Source organism: Lampetra planeri, chromosome 23 (assembly GCF_965212315.1).
Source record: "Lampetra planeri chromosome 23, kcLamPlan1.2.h2, whole genome shotgun sequence".
In the NCBI taxonomy this organism is placed as follows: Eukaryota; Metazoa; Chordata; class Hyperoartia; order Petromyzontiformes; family Petromyzontidae; genus Lampetra; species Lampetra planeri.
This window is the reverse complement of record NC_136129.1, coordinates 4,806,100-4,825,260: the sequence shown is the minus strand read 5'-3', so window position 1 is coordinate 4,825,260 and position 19,161 is coordinate 4,806,100. Positions and strand designations below refer to the sequence as shown.

Sequence of the window (19,161 nt, the reverse complement as noted above, 5' to 3'; positions counted from 1 at the left end):
CATGGCGGGACCCCGGGGTCCCATAAGCCCCCGGCTCTCACATGAACTGCATTGTGACGTCATTTTATGTCTGTTGAAGGCGAACGACACTGCGATCTGTTCCTCTCCACGAGCTCTACACGATTCGCTCATCAAAGTTTCGCTTGTTCACCTCTTTTGCGCATTCGTCCTCGCCACTGCGATTTTTTATGTGGATTGTATGTGCGCGGTGGGACGGAGTCGCACAAAAATAAACTAATTACGATTTTGACTTCCCCGGGGTCCCGCCATAAGGTTAATTTGTTATTTTAAGGCCACATAGATTATTCAGATTATTTTGCCGCTATACATCTTCACATAACATGCTACCTTGTTGAGCTATCGTTTGTAGCCTGGTCGCTTCTGAAAAATAAGTTAAACAGCTCATTGGGTTTTTACCCACTGAGGGGGGCGGGGCTACGGGTGGGAGAGGGGGGCGGGACTACGGGTGGGAGAGGGGGGGAGGCCTGAGGAGAGGAGGGCGGGGCTACGGGTGGGAGAAGGGGAGAGGCCTGAGGAGAGGAGGGCGGGGCTACGGGTGGGAGAGGGGGTGAGGCCTGAGGAGAAGGGGCGGGGCTACGGGTGGGAGAGGGGGAGAGGCCTGAGGAGAGGGGCGGGGCTACGGGTGGAGAGGGCGAGAGGCCTGAGGAGAGGAGGGCGGGGCTACGGGTGGGAGAGGGGGAGAGGCCTGAGGAGAGGAGGGCGGGGCTACGGGTGGGAGAGGGGGAGAGGCCTGAGGAGAGGAGGGCGGGGCTACGGGTGGGAGAGGGGGCGAGGCCTGAGGAGAGGGGGGCGTGGCTACGGGTGGGAGAGGGGGGGAGGCCGGGGAGAGGGGGGCGGGGCTACGCGTGGGAGAGGGGGTGAGGCCTGAGGAGATGGGGGCGGGGCTATGGTTGGGAGAGGGGGGGAGGCCGAGGAGAGGGGGGTGGGGCTACGGGTGGGAGAGGGGGATAGGCCTGAGGAGAGGGGGGCGGGGCTACGGGTGGGAGAGGGGGCGAGGCCTGAGGAGAGGGGGGCGGGGCTGCGGGTGGGAGAGGGGGCGAGGCCTGTGACAGGGGGCGGGGCTATGGTTGGGAGAGGGGGCGAGGCCTGAGGAGATGGGGGCGGGGCTACGGGTGGGAGAGGGGGCGAGGCCCCATGAGATGGGGGCGGGGCTACTGGTGGGAGAGGGGGCGAGGCCTGAGGAGATGGGGGCGGGGCTACTGGTGGGAGAGGGGGCGGGGCTACTGGTAGGAGAGGGGGGGAGGCCTGGGGAGAGGGGGGCGGGGCTACGGGAGGTCGCGGGTTCATCATCGTCGGGGAGGGGGCGGGGCTCGTGGCAACACGACGAGGAGGAGGAGGCAGCGGCGGGAAAGACGCGGCGTGTTGCTGCCAAGGGGATAAATTATCGCCTCCGCCGGGGTTCAAAAGACTCGTGGGGCAGGGACGGGAGGCTCGCGGGGAAGTGGTGGTGGTGGGGTGGGGGGGGTGTAGCAGCGAGTAGAGAGAGAGATAGAACAACGGAGTCGTCCATCCTCCGCCGCCGCGTTGCTATCGAGTTAGAACATGGCGGGCGTTGCGCGTGGAGTTTGCGACGCCTCCGCCTCGTCTGCCTCGGCCGTGCTCAGGTCGGCGAGTCCGAGGGCCCGCGGCGAGATGTGGGCCAATTGGAGCCACGTGTTCGTGTTCGACCGCCGCAGGACGAGCGAAGGTGACGGCAGCGAGAAAGTCCTGGACGTGACCGGGGTGAAGCTCTTCAGGGAGTTCAGGAGTCTCGTGGCGCAGGTGAAAGGAGGCGCGGGCACACAACGGGGGGGGGGGGGGGGGGCAGAGAGAGAGAGAGGATCGATGAGAAGGTTGAGGTTTGTTGATAAGGGAATGAGGAGAGAGTGGAGACGGGAGAGAGGTTGACACGTGTATCAACCACCACCCCCCCCTGTGATCTTGAGTTGCGAGGGGATAACTTTGGTGAAGCTTTTGAGAGACGCTTGGGGCTGGTGACAGGAGATGATGAGGATGAGGGTGAAGCTCTTTTGGATTTGCGTGCGGTTCCTCAGAGACAATGTTTGAGGAGTTTCGCTGGGATGCCAAGTCTCCCCGGGTCACTTGAGAGTAACGGTGGTGGTGGATATTGGGGAAGTGGTACGCAGCGCAGAACTGTTATAGATACCGTCTCGTGTGTTTTGTTTACAGAATAAAACCCGTCATTCTATTCACTGAGTAGAGGGGGTGGGGTGTGTGTGTGAGTGTCAGGAACCACTGTTCTAGAAAGTTCAGTGGTAGCCGTGGATCCTGTGGCAGGTGAGACGAGAGGAGGTGGAGGGGGTGAGTACATGGTGTTTGTCACCTGGGGTGGATGCTCCTCAAAGCAACAGAAAGGAAAATAGAAAAGAAAACTTGTGGCGCTGGTGAGAGGAGAGATGGGATGCAGTGTACAGGGTGATCCAGGTGTCTTGTGACCCCCCCCACCCATCCAAATTAATTGACCCCGAACATTATTTTTCCTTTGAATATTCATTTCTGTTTTAAACAAACCTTCAAAGAAAATAGAAAGTTTTAGAGAATTAAATGGTTGGTCACAGAACATTGGACCAGTCTGTGCAGAAGAGGGATATGGGAGTGGGGGGGCAGGCAAAGAAGAGGGTGTCAGCTGTTGCTGGAGAAGGTAATTAGGTCGGTGTTCTTCATTGAAAGGCCCCAGGGCAATTGGTGGCCCCTGGTGGCCTTGAGTGCGACCCCTGACATGTGGCCCTAGAAAATACACAACATGTGAAAACACCCCCCACCCCTTCCCCCATCATAGTGCTGTCAAACCCCCAATGCTATACATATATACTGAGTGGCATGAATATACAGATTCACCCACTAATGCATACCTGCAGTTCATACGTACATACACGTGTACAAGATTTTTGGCATGGCCCTTGCAGGCCGTTACTACGCACCAAAGTTTGAAAACCGTCATTAGAGAGTTCATGGGAATCATGAAGCTGTTGACAGGGGTCCTTCATAATTCCTGCCTCTTTAGCGTGCACCCTGATGCGTTGTTTAGGGCCCTCGTTTCTTTAGCTATCGTGGGAGGTTATGGTTTATGATTAGAGGTTGTTTTTATTGGGTTAAGTGTTTGGGGTTGGAGTTAGTGTCACTGTTAGGAGTTATGGTTTAGGGTTTAGTTTTTTGGATTAGTGTTAGAGGTTCGGGTTATGGTTAGGTGTAAGGGTTACTGTTAGGTGTTGAGTTTAGTTTAGGATTTAAGTGTTACGACAAGCGTTTGAGTTTATGCTTAGGGTTATAAACGGGAGTAGCTAAGACCACTGTGATGTTATATATCTACGGAGTGAGAGCATTAAGGTCTTAAGAAAGTTCCAGAAACTCATGAAGCAGACGATAGGAGGAGAGGAATAGAGGATACGGGAGAGACAGTACGGTCCCGTTACGTGGGCTGCACCGCACAGGGGAAGAGACATAGGGTAAGAGATGGGGGAGGAGGGGAGCAGACGACTACACCACGTGTGCTATTGTCATTTGTGATGTATCTTTGGGTCTGCACATAGCCCTCACTGACATAAATATTTCCAGCTGCACGTGACCCCTGTTGCGTGCAATGCAAACATCTCCGTGCTGCGTCCACGATTCCACGGTTTGCATTTCCACGCTCCGCCCGTCTCGGAGTAGTGCAGAGATGTACGGTGCTAGAAGCTGGAGATGTTATGGCCTGAGTTCAGCAGAGACATGGCATAGCGATGCGTGGAGAGAGCAAAGCTTTGAAGGTGGAGATACACAGCATCAAAGTAATAATCCATTAGATAAGCAGAGTAGTAGCATTGGACAGCATAAAGTATGTGTTTTTTGGCAGGACATATAATTCCTTTTGTGAATGCTTTGCCACATCTAATATTTCGTTTTATTGTCTCCTGAATTAAATATTTGATCAAGGATTCACTGTAGTCATTGTTTGCATGCACATTTATATTTAGGTATATTGGAATCAGTGTGAATCGTTAATCATTACTGTACAGTACATGTGTAGCTTAAAACGTCCACTGAGCAGCAAGGGACAATGCTTTGGTAATTGCTCAACAGGAGTTACCAGGTGCCTGCAGCTGGAGTGAAGCCTTGGGCCAATTGCAAAATGGCTTAAGTGGTGAGTTCTCTGAACTCCGGGCCACCTTGCCCCCCTCCTAAGGTGATAGACACCTCTATGATTTCCCAACTGGGTTATCGGCATCCTGACGCGAGACAAAGGATGCATTCATTAGAAGAAACGGAGTGCATAATGCGTAGTGTTCCCTTACCAGTCAAAGTTATACTTCAAAATGTCAGAGCTGGAATTTAACAAAATTAAATACAAAACCAAATTTATCAATTTAGTTTTTTGTGTGTGCTGTATTGGTGACCTGCCTGAGACCAACGTGTTTTCTCGAGAACCCAGCTTATTCACAACTATGTTGAGTGTAGTCCACAGCCAAGATGCTCGCCCACGCATTTATCATCAGCCATGTGTACTACTGAAACAGCATCTTTGGCTGTGCCGCTGCTGTGTACCTCCATCCACTCTGGTCAGTGCTAAACACAGCAGTCTGATAGTTTGGAAGCAGAAATTTGATTCGGTCACGACTTCGATACGAGACGTGCTACATTGGCTTCCTATTAAACACAGGATTGCTTACAAACTATGCCTACTCGTCTCCAACAGTCTGCATACATCCACTCCATCCTATCTCGCCAATCAGGACGTGCCGGCCTCAACAGACCCACATGGATGGCGTGTTCGATCCGCAGCCCACGGTGATCTGCTGTACCCTTATGTGAACCTTGTGTGATACAGCCAGCGTAGTTTTGGGGTCTCCTGCCCGAAGACCTGGAACGAGTTACCAGCTCATGTTCGGGATCCACCCCTGAGCCTGAGCCAGTTTTGCAATTGACAAAAAAAACAATGTTCAAAAGAGCTTACATCTGTGATTATTGCGCATTCCTGATGGACTGGATTCATAAGAGTGCCCGATAAATGCTCAGACTTAAGCAGGTCTGTGGGTCTCTATGTAAGTCAGTGGGTCTATATCTAAGTCATCATTGGTGAGAGGGTTAAGACCATTAACTCCCAGTACTTGAGAACCCAGTTTTAAACAAGAGCACCTGAAAACTGAATTTAAAGTTAGGTGTCTTAGCTACGGCAAGCGGCTCAGCATCTCTGACATCACATTCCTGAAGGACCCTGTGCCCATTCTCTGCAATATTGACGTTTATGTTTGGTTGTTGCTGCTGTGCTCGCGCACCGTGAATCTCCATTGTTTAATAGCCGGTCAACTGGATAAATGGGATCATCTATGTAACGAATGAAAAATAAACTTAATCTGAGCCACCCGGCACAGCTGCTTGTTTACATTTTTTCATAGTAAACAGAGAAAACCCCATTGTGCACTGGTTTCCGCAACAGCACTTTCACAATGTAGCAACTGATGTCGAGATGTATTTGTTTTGTGCCCTGGCGAGTGGACTGGTGAGTGAATTGTCAGGATTCTTGCACCAGCACCACGGTGGTTACCGTGCAGCATCACTGTTTTGTGTGATTTTGTTTTGCCCGCGCATGCATCCATTATGTCTGTAAACCACCACTTCAGAGGTTGGAGTTGGTGGATCACTCAGAGATTACTGTGTGCAGAGAGACTCCTGACCTACTGTGTCACAGGATAGCCAGGATATGGCAGTGCAGCACAGCAAGCTGGTTGCTCATCTTCCTCATCAGGATGGATTCCAAAAGCACACCTTGTTTTAAGCAGGTCACTCTTGTAAATGAGACTGTCCTCTTGTCTTCAGCTCTCACCTGGTTAAACAAACTAACTTGGAACTTGAAAATCCATCATTGGACTGCATTTATAAGCTTCCTTGCCCATGCTTCCCGCCTTCACAAACCGGCACTTGCTGGTGTGGTGAAGTATGCTCCAAAACCCCATGACCCACACAGCACGGAGGAGACCCTCATCTAGCAGTGGATTGACAAAAGGGCTGTACATGTCCAAACATGTATCTTTATTATGGTAATGTTGACATTTGACAATGGCGTCTCATTTGTGGAACTGCCAAGCTGAGTGGCCGTGACAGCTTAAAGTGCTTGAATGCGGAGACCTCGGTCCGGACCACCGCTGTAAATATTTGTGTGTGCATATTTTCCAGCTCTTCCACATCGGGAGTGAAGACAGCTTTGTCATCACAACCACGAGCAGGAAAGAGATCAAGGATGACAAGTCCTTTGGTGAGTCAAGATCGTGATGCAGGAGATCGTCTTTTGCTGTGCATACTACGGCTCAATCCCATTGACCTTCCACCCCCAGCGATCTGGTGCGTTGTCATGATTCAGGGTCGTGATGTGAATCCAGAGTCGATAATGTTTGGTCGTCTCTTATATTCCGCATGGTATGCTCACCCTCGGTGTGTAACTACCCAGAGGAGACGAAGAAAGGGTACTGTGATCAGATATGGGTGCCACCGTCACTAAAATCAAAGATTGAAAAAATAAATGAAGAGAAGTTAAACGGGAGGGGAGGTGCGAAACTTCCACTCGTCCAACTCGATTATGAAAGCCGCTGGGTCCACGAACTATCAGCAACAACAGTCCTACTGTTATCGACCGCCATATCCCAGCTGCTCCTGATGATCCATTTAATTTCTCTCCATACAAGTGCCTCCTCGTCCACTCAATGGGGCATATCTTTTTCTCTGTCATCCTAGGGTTGCCATTACTTTTGCTGAATGCCTGTTTGGTGGAATTCTCCATTTAACAGGTTAGATCGTGTAAAAATATAAATGTGTCGTTAAACCCACCACCACCCGACGCAGCCAATTAGTAAGGTTTGTCACGTAAACATATCTATTTGTTACTAGTGTAATAAACCACTGCGACGACGATCTGTAACTTGTGTCTTCTTTATTATTTATTAATTCCTCGACAGCTGGACAGCTCCGCGCTCTTCACTCTGACACGGCTGCACTCCCGTTCCGCGCGGTTAGATGTTGTCGCTCGCGCCGGCTCGCTCACACCCTCTCCTGCTCCCGTGCGCCGCTGACAGGCGGCTCGCAAGGAGGAAGCCTCCGGCCCGCCACATGGCCGCTAGCTTTCCGGAGGCGCGAGACGTGGTCCCGCTCCCTGGCTCCACACACTGACCCCGAGCTTCTTCCGGCTTTTTCTTATATCACCTGACCTACGTCACCAAGCCCCGCCCACAACCACGCCCTCTCACGACCCTTCTAGATGGTTACTCCCCAGAGCCTTTGAGCTCCGCCCTTGAACTTTGGCTCATCCCTCTGATTGGTTGATGGCCCAGGCGGCAGAGCCTATCCCACTGATCGGCGGTGAACTCTCGTATTACATCACCCCCCCCCTCCCCGGTGTAAAAGGCTAGCTGTCCCGGCTAGAAACGAAGCGAGGAGCAATACGAGAGCCGATGAGAATGAAGACAATGCAACAGTAAGAACACTAACAGGGCGCCTAACGAGCGCATATGGCAAGGTAAGTAAGAATAACATTCAACACACGACAGCAACAATGATAAGATGCATATGAACGCGCTATGCAAGAAGGGTCAAACAGTCACCAACGAAAGGGAATAAGATTTTGAGCATGTACGAGACGCAGGTCCATCCCCCGCTGCAGCCCGATGCGCCACCGGTCCGTTGGGCGTCCGACTTGGCGGATGAAGGTCCCGCCGGAGCGGGGTCGTCCGCAGCAGCCGGAGCGTTTAGGGACTGTGAGTCTGTGGAAGGCAAACCAGACCCCTTCTGGGGATCAACTGGCAACCGAGGTGACCCATCGGACGCATCAGACCCCGGCAGGGTAGTTAATGGGGATGAGGGAGCAACGCGCGGAGCAAAGAAGGGTTTCAACCGCGAAGTGTGGACGTACCAGCGACGCGAACCCGACCGTATACGTACACATTGAGGACTTCGTACCTCTATCAAATCAACAGGCCCCTGCCATGGCCTGTGTAATTTAGGAGAAGTACTCACTGGTACCTGGGGACAGTGAAGCCAGGCCCGGTCGCCTACGGCCCATGGCATTTCGCATCGCAATCGACGAGCACACCGCTCATTACGGGCCTGGGTCTTTGCCGTAGCAATTCTCGCCGCCTCCCGCGCCTCCGTGACTCGGCTAATCGAATCCCGGACATGTTCTGGCAGGGTCAGCGCTGGTTCTTGGCGGGGCACCCCTATTTACACGCCAATCGGCGGCACGTTTTCCCGACCGTACATGAGGAAGAACGGTGAGTAACCCGTAGAGACATGCGGGGCCATACGGTAGGCGGACAGTATGCTAGGAATGTGAAGGTCCCAATCGGCCTGTTTTTCGTGCACCGTGTGACAAAGCATGGCAGACAAGGTACGGTTGAACCGTTCCACCATTCCGTCCGTTTGCGGATGGTAGGGTGAAGTGCGTATCTTCTTTATGCCCAAAGCGTCACATACGTCGCGTAGCAATTTAGATGAAAAATTTCGGCCCTGGTCTGTGATCAGCCGTTCCGAAGCCCCCTTGTCCATCACATAACCGTTCAAGAACGCATCCGTAATGGACGCCGCCGATTGATCGGACAGGGCCCAAGCCATTGGCCAATCAGCTCTTGTCGAAGCGTCACGGGAACTACCAGGCGCCAATGGCCCAACAGGTCATCCTTCCACATCAATAGGCCCTCCCGAAAGGCAGCCTGGCGGAAACCGTCTTTGTACGGGGCCCTGCGGGGCCTGTCAGCCCGAGTTTGCAGTGAAACTAACGAGTCGTCCAACAGCTGCTCGCGTATCCATACCGACCGTGGCAGGTTCAATGCACCGTCGGCCGGCCCCGGTTCCGCACGTTCCGTGGAGTCCACCCCCACGGACATGACAGGCCGAGGGGGCTGAGGAAGAACCGTGCACCGGTTAGTGCCGGACGCGCAGGCACAAGCGGAACCCCCGGGCAACCTGGAGAGCGCGTTCGCATTACCGTGGCGAGTACCTTTACGGTAACATATCTCAAGAGAACTCCTGCAACGTTTCAAGCCAGCGCGAAAGCTGGTCGGACGGTTGTTCAATTTTGAACGCGTATTGCAGGGCGGCATGGTCAGTGCGTACCAGAAAATTTCTACCATACAAGTAAGGCCGATATTGGCGAACGAAATGCACGATCGCCAAAAGCTCTCTGCGCTCAACACCGTAACGAGTCTCCGCTGTAGAGAGAACCCTGCTACCATATGCCACGACCCTCTCTGTGCCATTTTTACGCTGGGACAGAATGGCGCCAATGTCCGTATCACTGGCATCAGTGTCCAGGATAAGGGCAATGAAAAGTCAGCGCGGACGCCAACCGATCCCAGAGGGTTCGAAACACCAATTCTTCCTTGGATCCCCATTTGAACCTCTGATTTTTCTCCGTCAGGACGTGCAGGGACCTAGCGATGGTGACAAAATTTGGAACGAAGCAACGGTAGTAGGACGCGAACCCGACGAATCGACGCAATTCCCCCATGGAGGTGGGGGTCGGCCAGTCACGAACGCAAGAGGTTTTGTCCGGGTCCGTGGCGATGCCGTCGGAGCTTACAATGTGACCTACGTAACGCACGGATTGTTGCAGAAGATGGCACTTCTTAGGCTTGAATTTCAGATTAGCAGACCGCATTCTATCGAAAACAACCTTCAAGCGTTGGAGGTGTTCTTCGAACGTGCGATTGAACACAATGACATCGTCTTAAGTATATGAGACTTCTGTCCCATTGTAGCCCCGCCAACACCAGCTCCAACAAACGCTGGAACGTGGCGGGAGCGGCGTTCAGACCCATAGGAAGGCAGTTAAACTCAAATAGGCCCTGAGGCGTACAAAATGCCGTCTTTGGTTTCGACGCCTCATCGAGAGGCCGCTGCCAATATCCTGCCGAGAGATCGAGGGTGGAAATTTTTTTCGCTCCTGACAAGGCATCCAGGGAATCGTCCATCCGTGGCACAGGGTACGCGTCGACAAAGAGAAAAACTCTTGGCGACGGAGTTAGACGGGGACAGACTTCCCCCAACTGTTTTCAATAACGTAAGGGTATGAGCATGTGTGCGCCAGATGGAACCTCTACCGTGACGTCCGCAATCGCTTGCACGGCAAGGCACGGCAATGGGCGACCCAGCGGTGACGGCAAAAAAAACATTTTCCGGCCCTCCGGCAGTTCCAAACAGCCTTGATCCACAAGGATCTTGATGGGCATCCTACGAAGGAAGTCGGTGCCCAACATACAGGGCACCGCTAACGATGATGAAATAAAAACCGTCCCCGATGCGGCTACACTACCAATGGCGATATGAACTTCCACCTGTCCGATGATACCCATACTCTCTATTAGCAGCAATACACGCGTCAAAAGCCGGTCGCACCCGTGAAGCCGGGATAAACAGGAGGTGGAAGATGACGTCGGATATAATAGTCGCCAACGCCCGGTATCGACCAAAATCCGTACGTCCACCCCCTGTATAGTACCCGGTACGGTGGAGGACTCCGACGAGGCCGCGACGACACGGCGCGCCAACCTCCTCCGCTGAGTGACCGTACGCGGCGGACCCCAAGCAGCATCATGCGCGTCGCGAACCGAAGGAACATTTAGTGCGCCGGAAGATACATGAGGTGTCAGTACATGCCGGGTGTCCGATGCGCGCCGACTTGCCTGGCCAGGGATACGGTCCGACCATGTAGGCGACTCCGAAGGTGGAGTCACGGACGACGGAGGAGGACGGGAATGACGGAGGAGGACGGGAACGACGGAGGAGGACGGGGACGACTCCGGCAGTCGCGCGCGAAGTGGCCCATCCGTCCACACTTGAAGCACGTCATCCCCGCAGGCCGGGAGGCCCCCTCGGCATTACCACGCGGCGTCGGGGCACCCTCCCGACGCCCCATGGACCCCCGTCGCAGCACCCAGCGAGGCGTGGCAACAGCCAGATCCCCGTCGCCATCGTCGTCCGGAAAATGGACGACGCGAGAAGGCGCCCAGCCAACCGGTTCTCCATCCTTGGCGGGGTCCCCCGTCCAGGCGGCCATCTGCTTCCACCGACGCAAGTTGACCTTTGCGTCGAGGCACCTAGCGGCCCATCGGGATGTCAACGGTTCGTGGCCGCACACCGGTAGCGAGATGTCCATTTCCTTAGACAACTCCAGCATCTTAGCTAGAATCAAAGGGTCGAGTAAGTCGGCCGTGGAGTCGGGGTAGGCGGCCATCGCGAGCGCCCCGCAAAAGGCGAGTGGAGATTCGTTGGCCCCCGGCGCCAATGCATGAACTTCCTCTGAGCGTCAGACGGTGGTTCGTAAATTTCCGCCATCCCGGCAAATGCGTCTTTCAGCGTTTTTTTCTTTTCCGAGGGAATAGATCGGACCACTGCCAACGAAACGTCGTCCAGCAATGTAGGTAAGGCTTCTAACGCCTCCGTCCACTTCACTGAATGGAAAGCGGATTCGAACCGCCAAGTAAACGCATTTCAGTCGCCGCCCGCGATGAATTATTTAATGTTGGGTAGGCGATGGCTGCGGCGAGCGCCGCCATCCTTGAGCGATGCCGCCTCCCCCAGGCGTGCGCCACGCGGTTCGGACAAAATGGCGGCATCGGGTGGCGCGCTCGCGACCGCGCCCAAAATGGCGATTTCGCACCACGTGGCGCCCGCCGTGGTTGTGATGGCGGCCAGTCCTTCCGAGACCGCCTGATAGGAGCCCTGGTTGCTTCCACTCGGCAGCGTTTCCTGCGGTGGCACCGGCGCCGCAGACGAGGCGACCATCATGACGAGGTTTAGCAGAATAGCTTGAAGAGAATCAATCTGCTCCGCCAGCCGCCGCCAACCGTCTTCCGCGGCCGGAGACGAAGACAGCTCCGCGCCGATGTCCTTGTCCGGTCCTTTGGTTGAGCCAGCCACGGTCGCGGCAACCGGGTCCGTCAAGTCTTGGCTGAGCGGGTCATCATCGTCGTCCGAGGACGGCGCAGGTGGATTAAAACAATATGAAATAACATGACAACCTGTGAATGGGCTATATTTAGTCTCCATGGAAATATGGTTCTTATTATTTGGGTCTTTCGGTAAAGTCACGTCGATAGAAAAAATAAAAACAATATACAAATAAAGACCCAAAGAATATGAATTCCTGCAGTCACCAAAGCTTTAAGTCAATATTTAACATGGTTCTGTTAAGAAAACTGATGTACTAGTGTAATAATACTCTTGGAGACGACTTGTGGAATCGGTCCTTTTATTTATTCCAGTTCACAAGTACTCCCCGCTGCTGGCAGGCAACGGGAAGTGGGCAGACAGACCACAAGAGACGCACCGCCACGTGGCACTCGGAGCCCAGCTCGCGCGTGGCCCCTCTCTTCCTTCGTTCTTTGTCTGACCACGTGTCGTTCATCTCTCCCCTTATTTAATGCCTGGGTCACGTGGTACGCTCCAGCCAATCCTTGGTAGCCTGCGCCGAATCTTCTAGATTCCCCATCAACTCCTGGGACCACGCCCCTGACTTGTCTTCCCATTGGCTGAGGCCAACACCAGCAGAACCAATCACCCTAGCTGGCACCCCTCGATCACGCCAGGGCCATGCTCCCAGGCTCTCCCCCCATTGGCTGTAAAGCAGGACCGGCAGAGCCGATCACCACGTGAGCCGGACATAGGCTCTTATTACACTAGGGTGCACCACCACGCAACAATGGGCAGCTTTTAGTTAAACCAATGGTGTAAGTTTCTTAAATTCCCCCACCTCTGTCCACTCAGCAGGACAAATGGGTACACCAGTTGCATGTGGTGGGGTAAAATGTGGGTACCCCCCACCTCTTCCAACCCGTCTGGCCAGCCTTGGACCGTAGGCCAAAAACACCCTCTAGAACTCTCTCTGGTGGAGGCCCTTCCGCCAGTTGTGTTGTGAGAAAGAAAAAACGCAGGGCTGCACCTCTACCTTTCACCTTGTATTTCGAGGAAAGCGCCGTGAAACCGATCAGTGTGTGGAATCGGCAACCCCCGAATCGCGACGATGGAGCGCATTGCGGGGCGTGTGACATCGTCTCTCACTGCCACCGTTGGCCAGTTGTTATTGGCGGTGTCGGTGACTGCGCGCCGACATGTGTGCACGCACGTGTATGTGTGTCACTCGTGCGTCCATGCGCCCGTTTCACGTGTGCCCCTCCCCCGCCCCCCCTGCAGAGCAGGGCGTGCTGGGCTGCCACGGTGACCTCACGCTCTACGTGCTCTCCTCCGTGGAGCAGGAGCTCCCTGCACAGGCGTGCGAGCGCATCGACTTTCTACCGCACTACGACACTCTGGTGAAGAGCGGCATGTACGAGTACTACGCCAGCGAGGGGCAGAACCCACTGCGTGAGTTGCCGCCGCCTCCTGCTGCTGCTGTTGCTGCTATGGCTCTTGTTGGTTAGGCTGTGGTTGATTAGCGCATTTGGCTACGTTCGGTACGAATGAAGTTCAACATACATAGTGTTGTTGTTACTGCTTTTGCTGTTGCCGCTGCTACCGCTACTTTTGTTGCTTTTGCTGTTACTGATTCTGCTACTGTTGCTACTGTCACAGTCACTTTTGATGGTTTTGGTGGTGCTGCTGTGCTGTTGGTGATGCTGCAGCATTCTGCTTTTTAAGCCACTTTTTTTGCTGCATTTAACACAAAAACAGCATTTTACAGAAGTCACCAGGTGGCTTGAGGTTAGAGCATTGAACCGGCACTGCTGAGATCCTCTCGTTAAATATAGGTTCCTGCTGCTTTTGGTTAAACCGGGTTCTCAGTTGTAATGAGTTGATGGTCTCTGCGTGTCCCCCAATACACACACAAAAAAATCGCATTAAATTTTATTCTGTACTGAATTTGGCTAAATTGGAGATCTGAGAATTAAAAATATTGCTTTGTCCATGCATCAAACAGTACTCTGTGACAGTGGGTGAGAAATTGCTGCCCTCTACTGTGTGGAACAAAAAAACTCCACACATTCGTTAATAACACTGCTTGTGTGTGCGGTGGCATAGTGGTTCGCTCGTTACAAACTCGGCGAGTGAGTTCGATTCCCGGCCACGGGTAACATCAGTGGCTGTTATCTGAGCCATTCCTGGGGTCACCCAAAGGGTTACACAACCTTAAATGAACATCTACTGCAGTGTACCAATATCACCACTGGGGAGACAAAGGCGAGTTGGCGTGCCCCCTTGCGTACCTTCAAAGATGCTCGCTAACCGCACTTGCCCATATAATGATCAAGGATGAATACTATTAACGTGTTTAAGCAAACAGATCGTCCACCGCCGGCTGCATTAAAGAATTAAGTTGTGTACCCTGGACACTTATTTTGCTGAGCTGCGTGATAGCTATCAGTCCGGGGTACGGTGGCATACAAGTGACACCTCTCCCACAGTCCCACTTCTCCTGGTAGTATTTGTCTGACAGCTGAAGAAACTGAACTGTGGCTCATTTGAAGGCCAATGTAGACAAATTATTATCGAGGCTTCACCCCCCCCCCCCCCGTTTCCTATGCGTACGTACATTGTCAGTAGACCCCCCATACGCAAGCGTATGCATTTGGGTTAACCTCCCCTCCCCCCTCCATGCGTGCGTACTAAATGAATGGCCTCTTAGTGCACTTGGCTATGAACCCTGCTACTACCCGAGTTCGATTCCCACTCACGGCCAACGCCAGTGACGATTATCTTAACCGATCTTGGGCATCCCCGAGGTGCGGTACTCATTTTAGACTTGGCCTCAAATGAGTGTCAACATTGTCACAAGAGAGACAAAGGCAGTCAGGCGTGATGCTGGCTACCCACCCCCTCGTGTGCTGTTGGCCTTCCTAGGTGTCCGCTAACAGCGCTTGCCCCAACATTCCGTTTAAAATGATATAGGCGGATCTTTGTTTTTGTCTTTTCTTTGCAGCGTACGCCTTCGCTGAGCTCATAGACAATGCGTTGGCGGCCACGGCAGGAAATTCAGCGAGGGAGATAGTCGTCCGCCTGGTAAGAGGGACGTGATGCATCATTTCATACAAAGGCTTGCACGACCAACATCACTATTCACAATTGGATTATGTTGGGTTAGATTGTGTGGTCATGTCAATCAGGGCTGTCAATCAGGGCAAGCAATTCGAGTTGTCACATGGGCAAACTTGCTAGTTGGTTTAGTTTTTCAGCAGACCAGTTTCGTTGAAAAGGAAGCAAATTATATTGGCAATTTTGTTTGACGTTTTGCTGGAGATAACAACCAGTGTCATCAGGTGTTTGCAAGAGTGGCGCATTTTGGTGTCTCCACCCAGCTTAGAGGACATAGACAAAGTTATTCGCTAGACAAGAGACAAAAATATGTTCCATTCGCCAACCCGCACTGACCGGTGTGGTGAAATATGGTCAACCGTATGCCCTCCAACCTCGAACCCCCTATGAATAGCACACCTATGTACGACTTACGGAAACTATATTGGTCATGTTACAAATAGGGTAAAGGGCCGATTAAACCGCACAGGAAATTGAGAAATATTACAAACAAGAACGTAAAAATGAGACGTAAAAGAAAGGCTTTTTGAATGCGACCACGATTCTGAATCATGACAGCTTATAAAATCGTTGTGCGAGTTAATAATTTATTGCCTCTGTTGCATCCTAAATGTTTTTTTTCTCTACAAATAGTGACACTGCACTACAAAAATCTGTAAAAAACAGTTTGTGAAATTGTTTTTTCCCTGGCCATATCAGCTTATTATAATTAATGGTGCTAGTTTTTACACTTACCCTTCATCGAGTTCAAACAGGATACTGCACACTCCCACTCTCCAATGAGAATAAGAAGGAGGCAAGCTTAGTTATTAGGATTACCGACTTTATTGATGTGTAGTGTATTAAATTACTCGCACTGACACGGAGTAACAAGTCACCTGCTTACACTTAATTAATTCTACTCTCTCACCAGTTGTAGGCACACCTATGACTGCCTCTCACTGTCACCACACACAAACCGCTTCCTCCTTTCTACCCACTCTCATCTACCCCACACCCCACCTACTCTCTCCTATCTCGCTACGCTGCCCCGTACCTACTCACCCGTTTGTCCCGGGCTGGAGGTTCAGCCAACACCCGCCCGGCGACGGCGTGAGGGGCGAGGTCCCGTTGACGGCTTGAGGGACAGCGGCGAGATGTCTTCTCTCTTGGTCCCCGAACAACTCGTCGCACTCACGCTTATATACCCCTCCTCATTCCGAGTCCTCACGTGCTCCCCACTTAAGCGCTTGTCGCACTCATTAAACCCTTATCATCGCCCCCATCTCCCGCCTCACCGGCGCCAACCTCATGCCTCAACGCGCACACCTGCTCGTCCCCGATTGCACCCGCTCAACTGTGCGCACTGCGTACATCTCTACTCTACAGATGTATCCGATCCGTTTTGTCATTGTGCAAGAGAAGAAATTAAGTTTTAAACAAGCGATGGCGCGATTTAACCAATTTAGTTGAAACTGTGAACACGCCTCGGAGATATGGGGACTGTACATACATTCTACTTGCGTATATTACTTGCACACTGTGTCAGTTGTTATTTTGAGTATATTCTTGAGTAAAATGTTGCAGTTTTTAATTATTGTATTTCCATGTATTCCATGATGCTGTATATTATTATAGTTTGCTATTTCAGTTGCGACCTATAGGGAAGGCCGTTATCCAGCAGTGGATTGACATGGGCTGTAGAGCAAACTATACATGATATGTGATTGGTTCTCAGAAACCCTGCAGCCACTTCAGGATCACACCGTTCCAATCCATGTGACATAATGATAAACATTGATTCGTACACATGTACTTCTATGCTTGCATTCTCAACTCAAATAATAATTAACAACCGGTGAATTGATGCATTGTTATACTCCTAAGAAATATAGGTAATTTGTTATTTTTCATTGAACTGTGGTCCTGACTTGACCAGTGCGTGGGATTTTAATCGTTGCATGCATGCCTCTTAAATTAGCTCGCAAAACCGTGTCGCTTCCTCCTCACCCTGACCTTGCCGTCTGTTCATTCCTCCTCTGCCCCCCCCCCACCGCCCTCTCCTGCTCTGCTCCTTCTGCTCCGCCAGCTGTTTGACGAGACGCAGGGCCGGCCGGCCGTGGTGGTAACAGACAACGGTTGCGGCATGACGCCCCGGCAGCTCAACAACTGGGCCGTCTACCGGCTCTCCAAGTTCACGCGACATGACCCCGACGCCAGCGAGTGAGCCTCGCCCCACGCCCCTCCCCTCGCCCCGCACCCCTCGCTCCTTGCCCCGTGCTCCTGCGCCTCGCCTCGCCTCGCCTCGCCTCACCTCACCCCCGCGTCTCACCTCACCTCACCTCACCCCGCACTTTGCCTTGCCCCACGTCCCTCTCTTTGCCCAGAGCCCCACAGCCCTCACTTCTTGTCTTGTGCCATGCAACGGGACCCGTAGCCCATGCCTCGTCCCAACACCTCACCTCACGCCGTGCCTCACCCCACGCCTCACCTTTCCCCGTGCCATGTCTCCCGCGCCTCGCCACCGCACCACTTGTCAGCGATGTGTTTTAACCGAGCTACGTTTAGAGAGGCTCACTGAAGTAACCGCTCGCTACCTACTCTAATAGTGATCTGTTGTAGTGGCTGTTAATTTAATAGAGATGTATGTTTGGCAGGTGCAAGTCATTCACGCAAATAGCTTTTACATTGTAGATGTTATGTGTTAGCCGGGCTACGTTTATTTTCTCAAGAGTCCCTCAAATACAGAAACTTCTTCTGCGTTGTTGTAAAACATTATGGGTAAAATCATATGCAAGCAGAGCTCTCTCCTGTTATAAATAATTACAAATTCAGTCCATCGGTCTCTGGATTTTCACAGCAAAATCATTTGTTTATCTATGCGGAGACACGAAACGGAGTTCTGCTTATATATACTCTCATGGGGGCCTATTACAGTGGCTGTCACTTTAATAGAGATGTAAGAATGGCAGGTGCAAGCAACAAAGCAAACAGCATTCGCCTTGTAAGTGTTGTGCGTCATCCGTGTTACATTCATGTTCAGAGAGCCCGAGACTAGCGTCTATACATACAACTGCTTCTCTGAAAAATCAACAAGCCCACTGTTCGATACAGCACCTTGAGACCCGGTGACATTCAGACGGTTTATATACACATTGTAGTGTATTAGGTTTAGGTAAACATGCAGCCCGGCATTAATTGATCATGCCTTTGCTGGCAGATGGGCCTCCACTAGAGGGACCTATAGAGAACCCCTCCAGTAAGAGGGCAGATGACCTAATCTTACATCCTGACCAGATGTCTTGGAAGAGCTGTGGTGTACACACACACTTTATACCACGAGACCTGCTGATTGACTTGCTGTGGTGCAACCCATTTATATACTGCCGGGTTCACAGAGGCGGTAGGGTGGGTTGAGGACCAATTTAAGAAACTCGGTCATTGTTTCGATGGCCGAGGCCAGGAAGTTGACCCTGCGACCTCTGCGTTGCGAGTACGGTGTGCTGACCCGCGTCTGCTGTCTTTGTATCGCCGTGCAGTGGTGGCTCGGGCTACAAGCCCCCGGTGGAGGTGACGCGCAGCATCAACAGCGACATCTCCTGCTTCGGCGTCGGAGGCAAACAAGCCGTCTTTTACATTGGACACTGCACACGGGTGAGCCGAGGGCCTCCCCTGGGTCCGCTCAACCTGAAATTAGAGTCCAGCAGGTGCTAGGTGGATTATTCCATTGCTGGATCGTGAGAGGTTACAGCCCACTGCCAAAACTAGTCGGGGTACGCAAGGGTCCTTTTTGTCTTTAGTTTGTTGTCCTTCCCCCGCACCTCCGATTAGCACGGTTGGCTATGACCGGCGCGAAAGAAGTTCAGCATAAATGCATACACATCAGTCGCTTGTTGCAGAGGTGTTTACGGTTCGAATCCAGCGACCGCCCCGGTTATTGCTGTGAGTGTAGTAACTGCAAGAACATGCGCCGTCTGCTTCACAGTGGATGTTAAAGATGTATGACGTCATTTGCAAGAGTAGGCCCTAATTGTGTGCTAGTGTCATGGACCAAATTTGCTAAATTGCTGTGAAAACTTGGCAGGACCTTGCTGAAAAAGAGTCACAAGACTCCGCAAGGATATCCTGGGAAGTGCCACGATTATTGCACTGCAGTACAAACCCGCTGACCCG

General features: G+C 52.4%; 1 protein-coding gene across 4 annotated transcripts in view; it reads left to right on the top strand.

Annotated features, from left to right (window-relative positions):
- The first annotated feature begins 1,344 nt into the window (after nt 1–1,344).
- SMCHD1 (structural maintenance of chromosomes flexible hinge domain containing 1) overlaps nt 1,345–19,161 on the top strand; it is a 102,758-nt gene continuing 84,941 nt past the window's right edge. For 3 of the 4 annotated variants that reach the window (XR_013587260.1, XR_013587261.1, XM_078604836.1), the window contains exons 1-6: nt 1,345–1,782; nt 6,172–6,250; nt 13,174–13,344; nt 14,897–14,976; nt 17,078–17,211; nt 18,528–18,642. Coding sequence is in view for 2 of the 4 variants with exons in the window: in XM_078604836.1 (XP_078460962.1) it covers nt 1,564–1,782; nt 6,172–6,250; nt 13,174–13,344; nt 14,897–14,976; nt 17,078–17,211; nt 18,528–18,642 (798 nt within the window). In the remaining 2 variants the exon portion in view is untranslated. The remainder of the gene's footprint in view (nt 1,783–6,171; nt 6,251–13,173; nt 13,345–14,896; nt 14,977–17,077; nt 17,212–18,527; nt 18,643–19,161) is intronic. The other variant, XM_078604837.1, reaches the window with a different exon arrangement.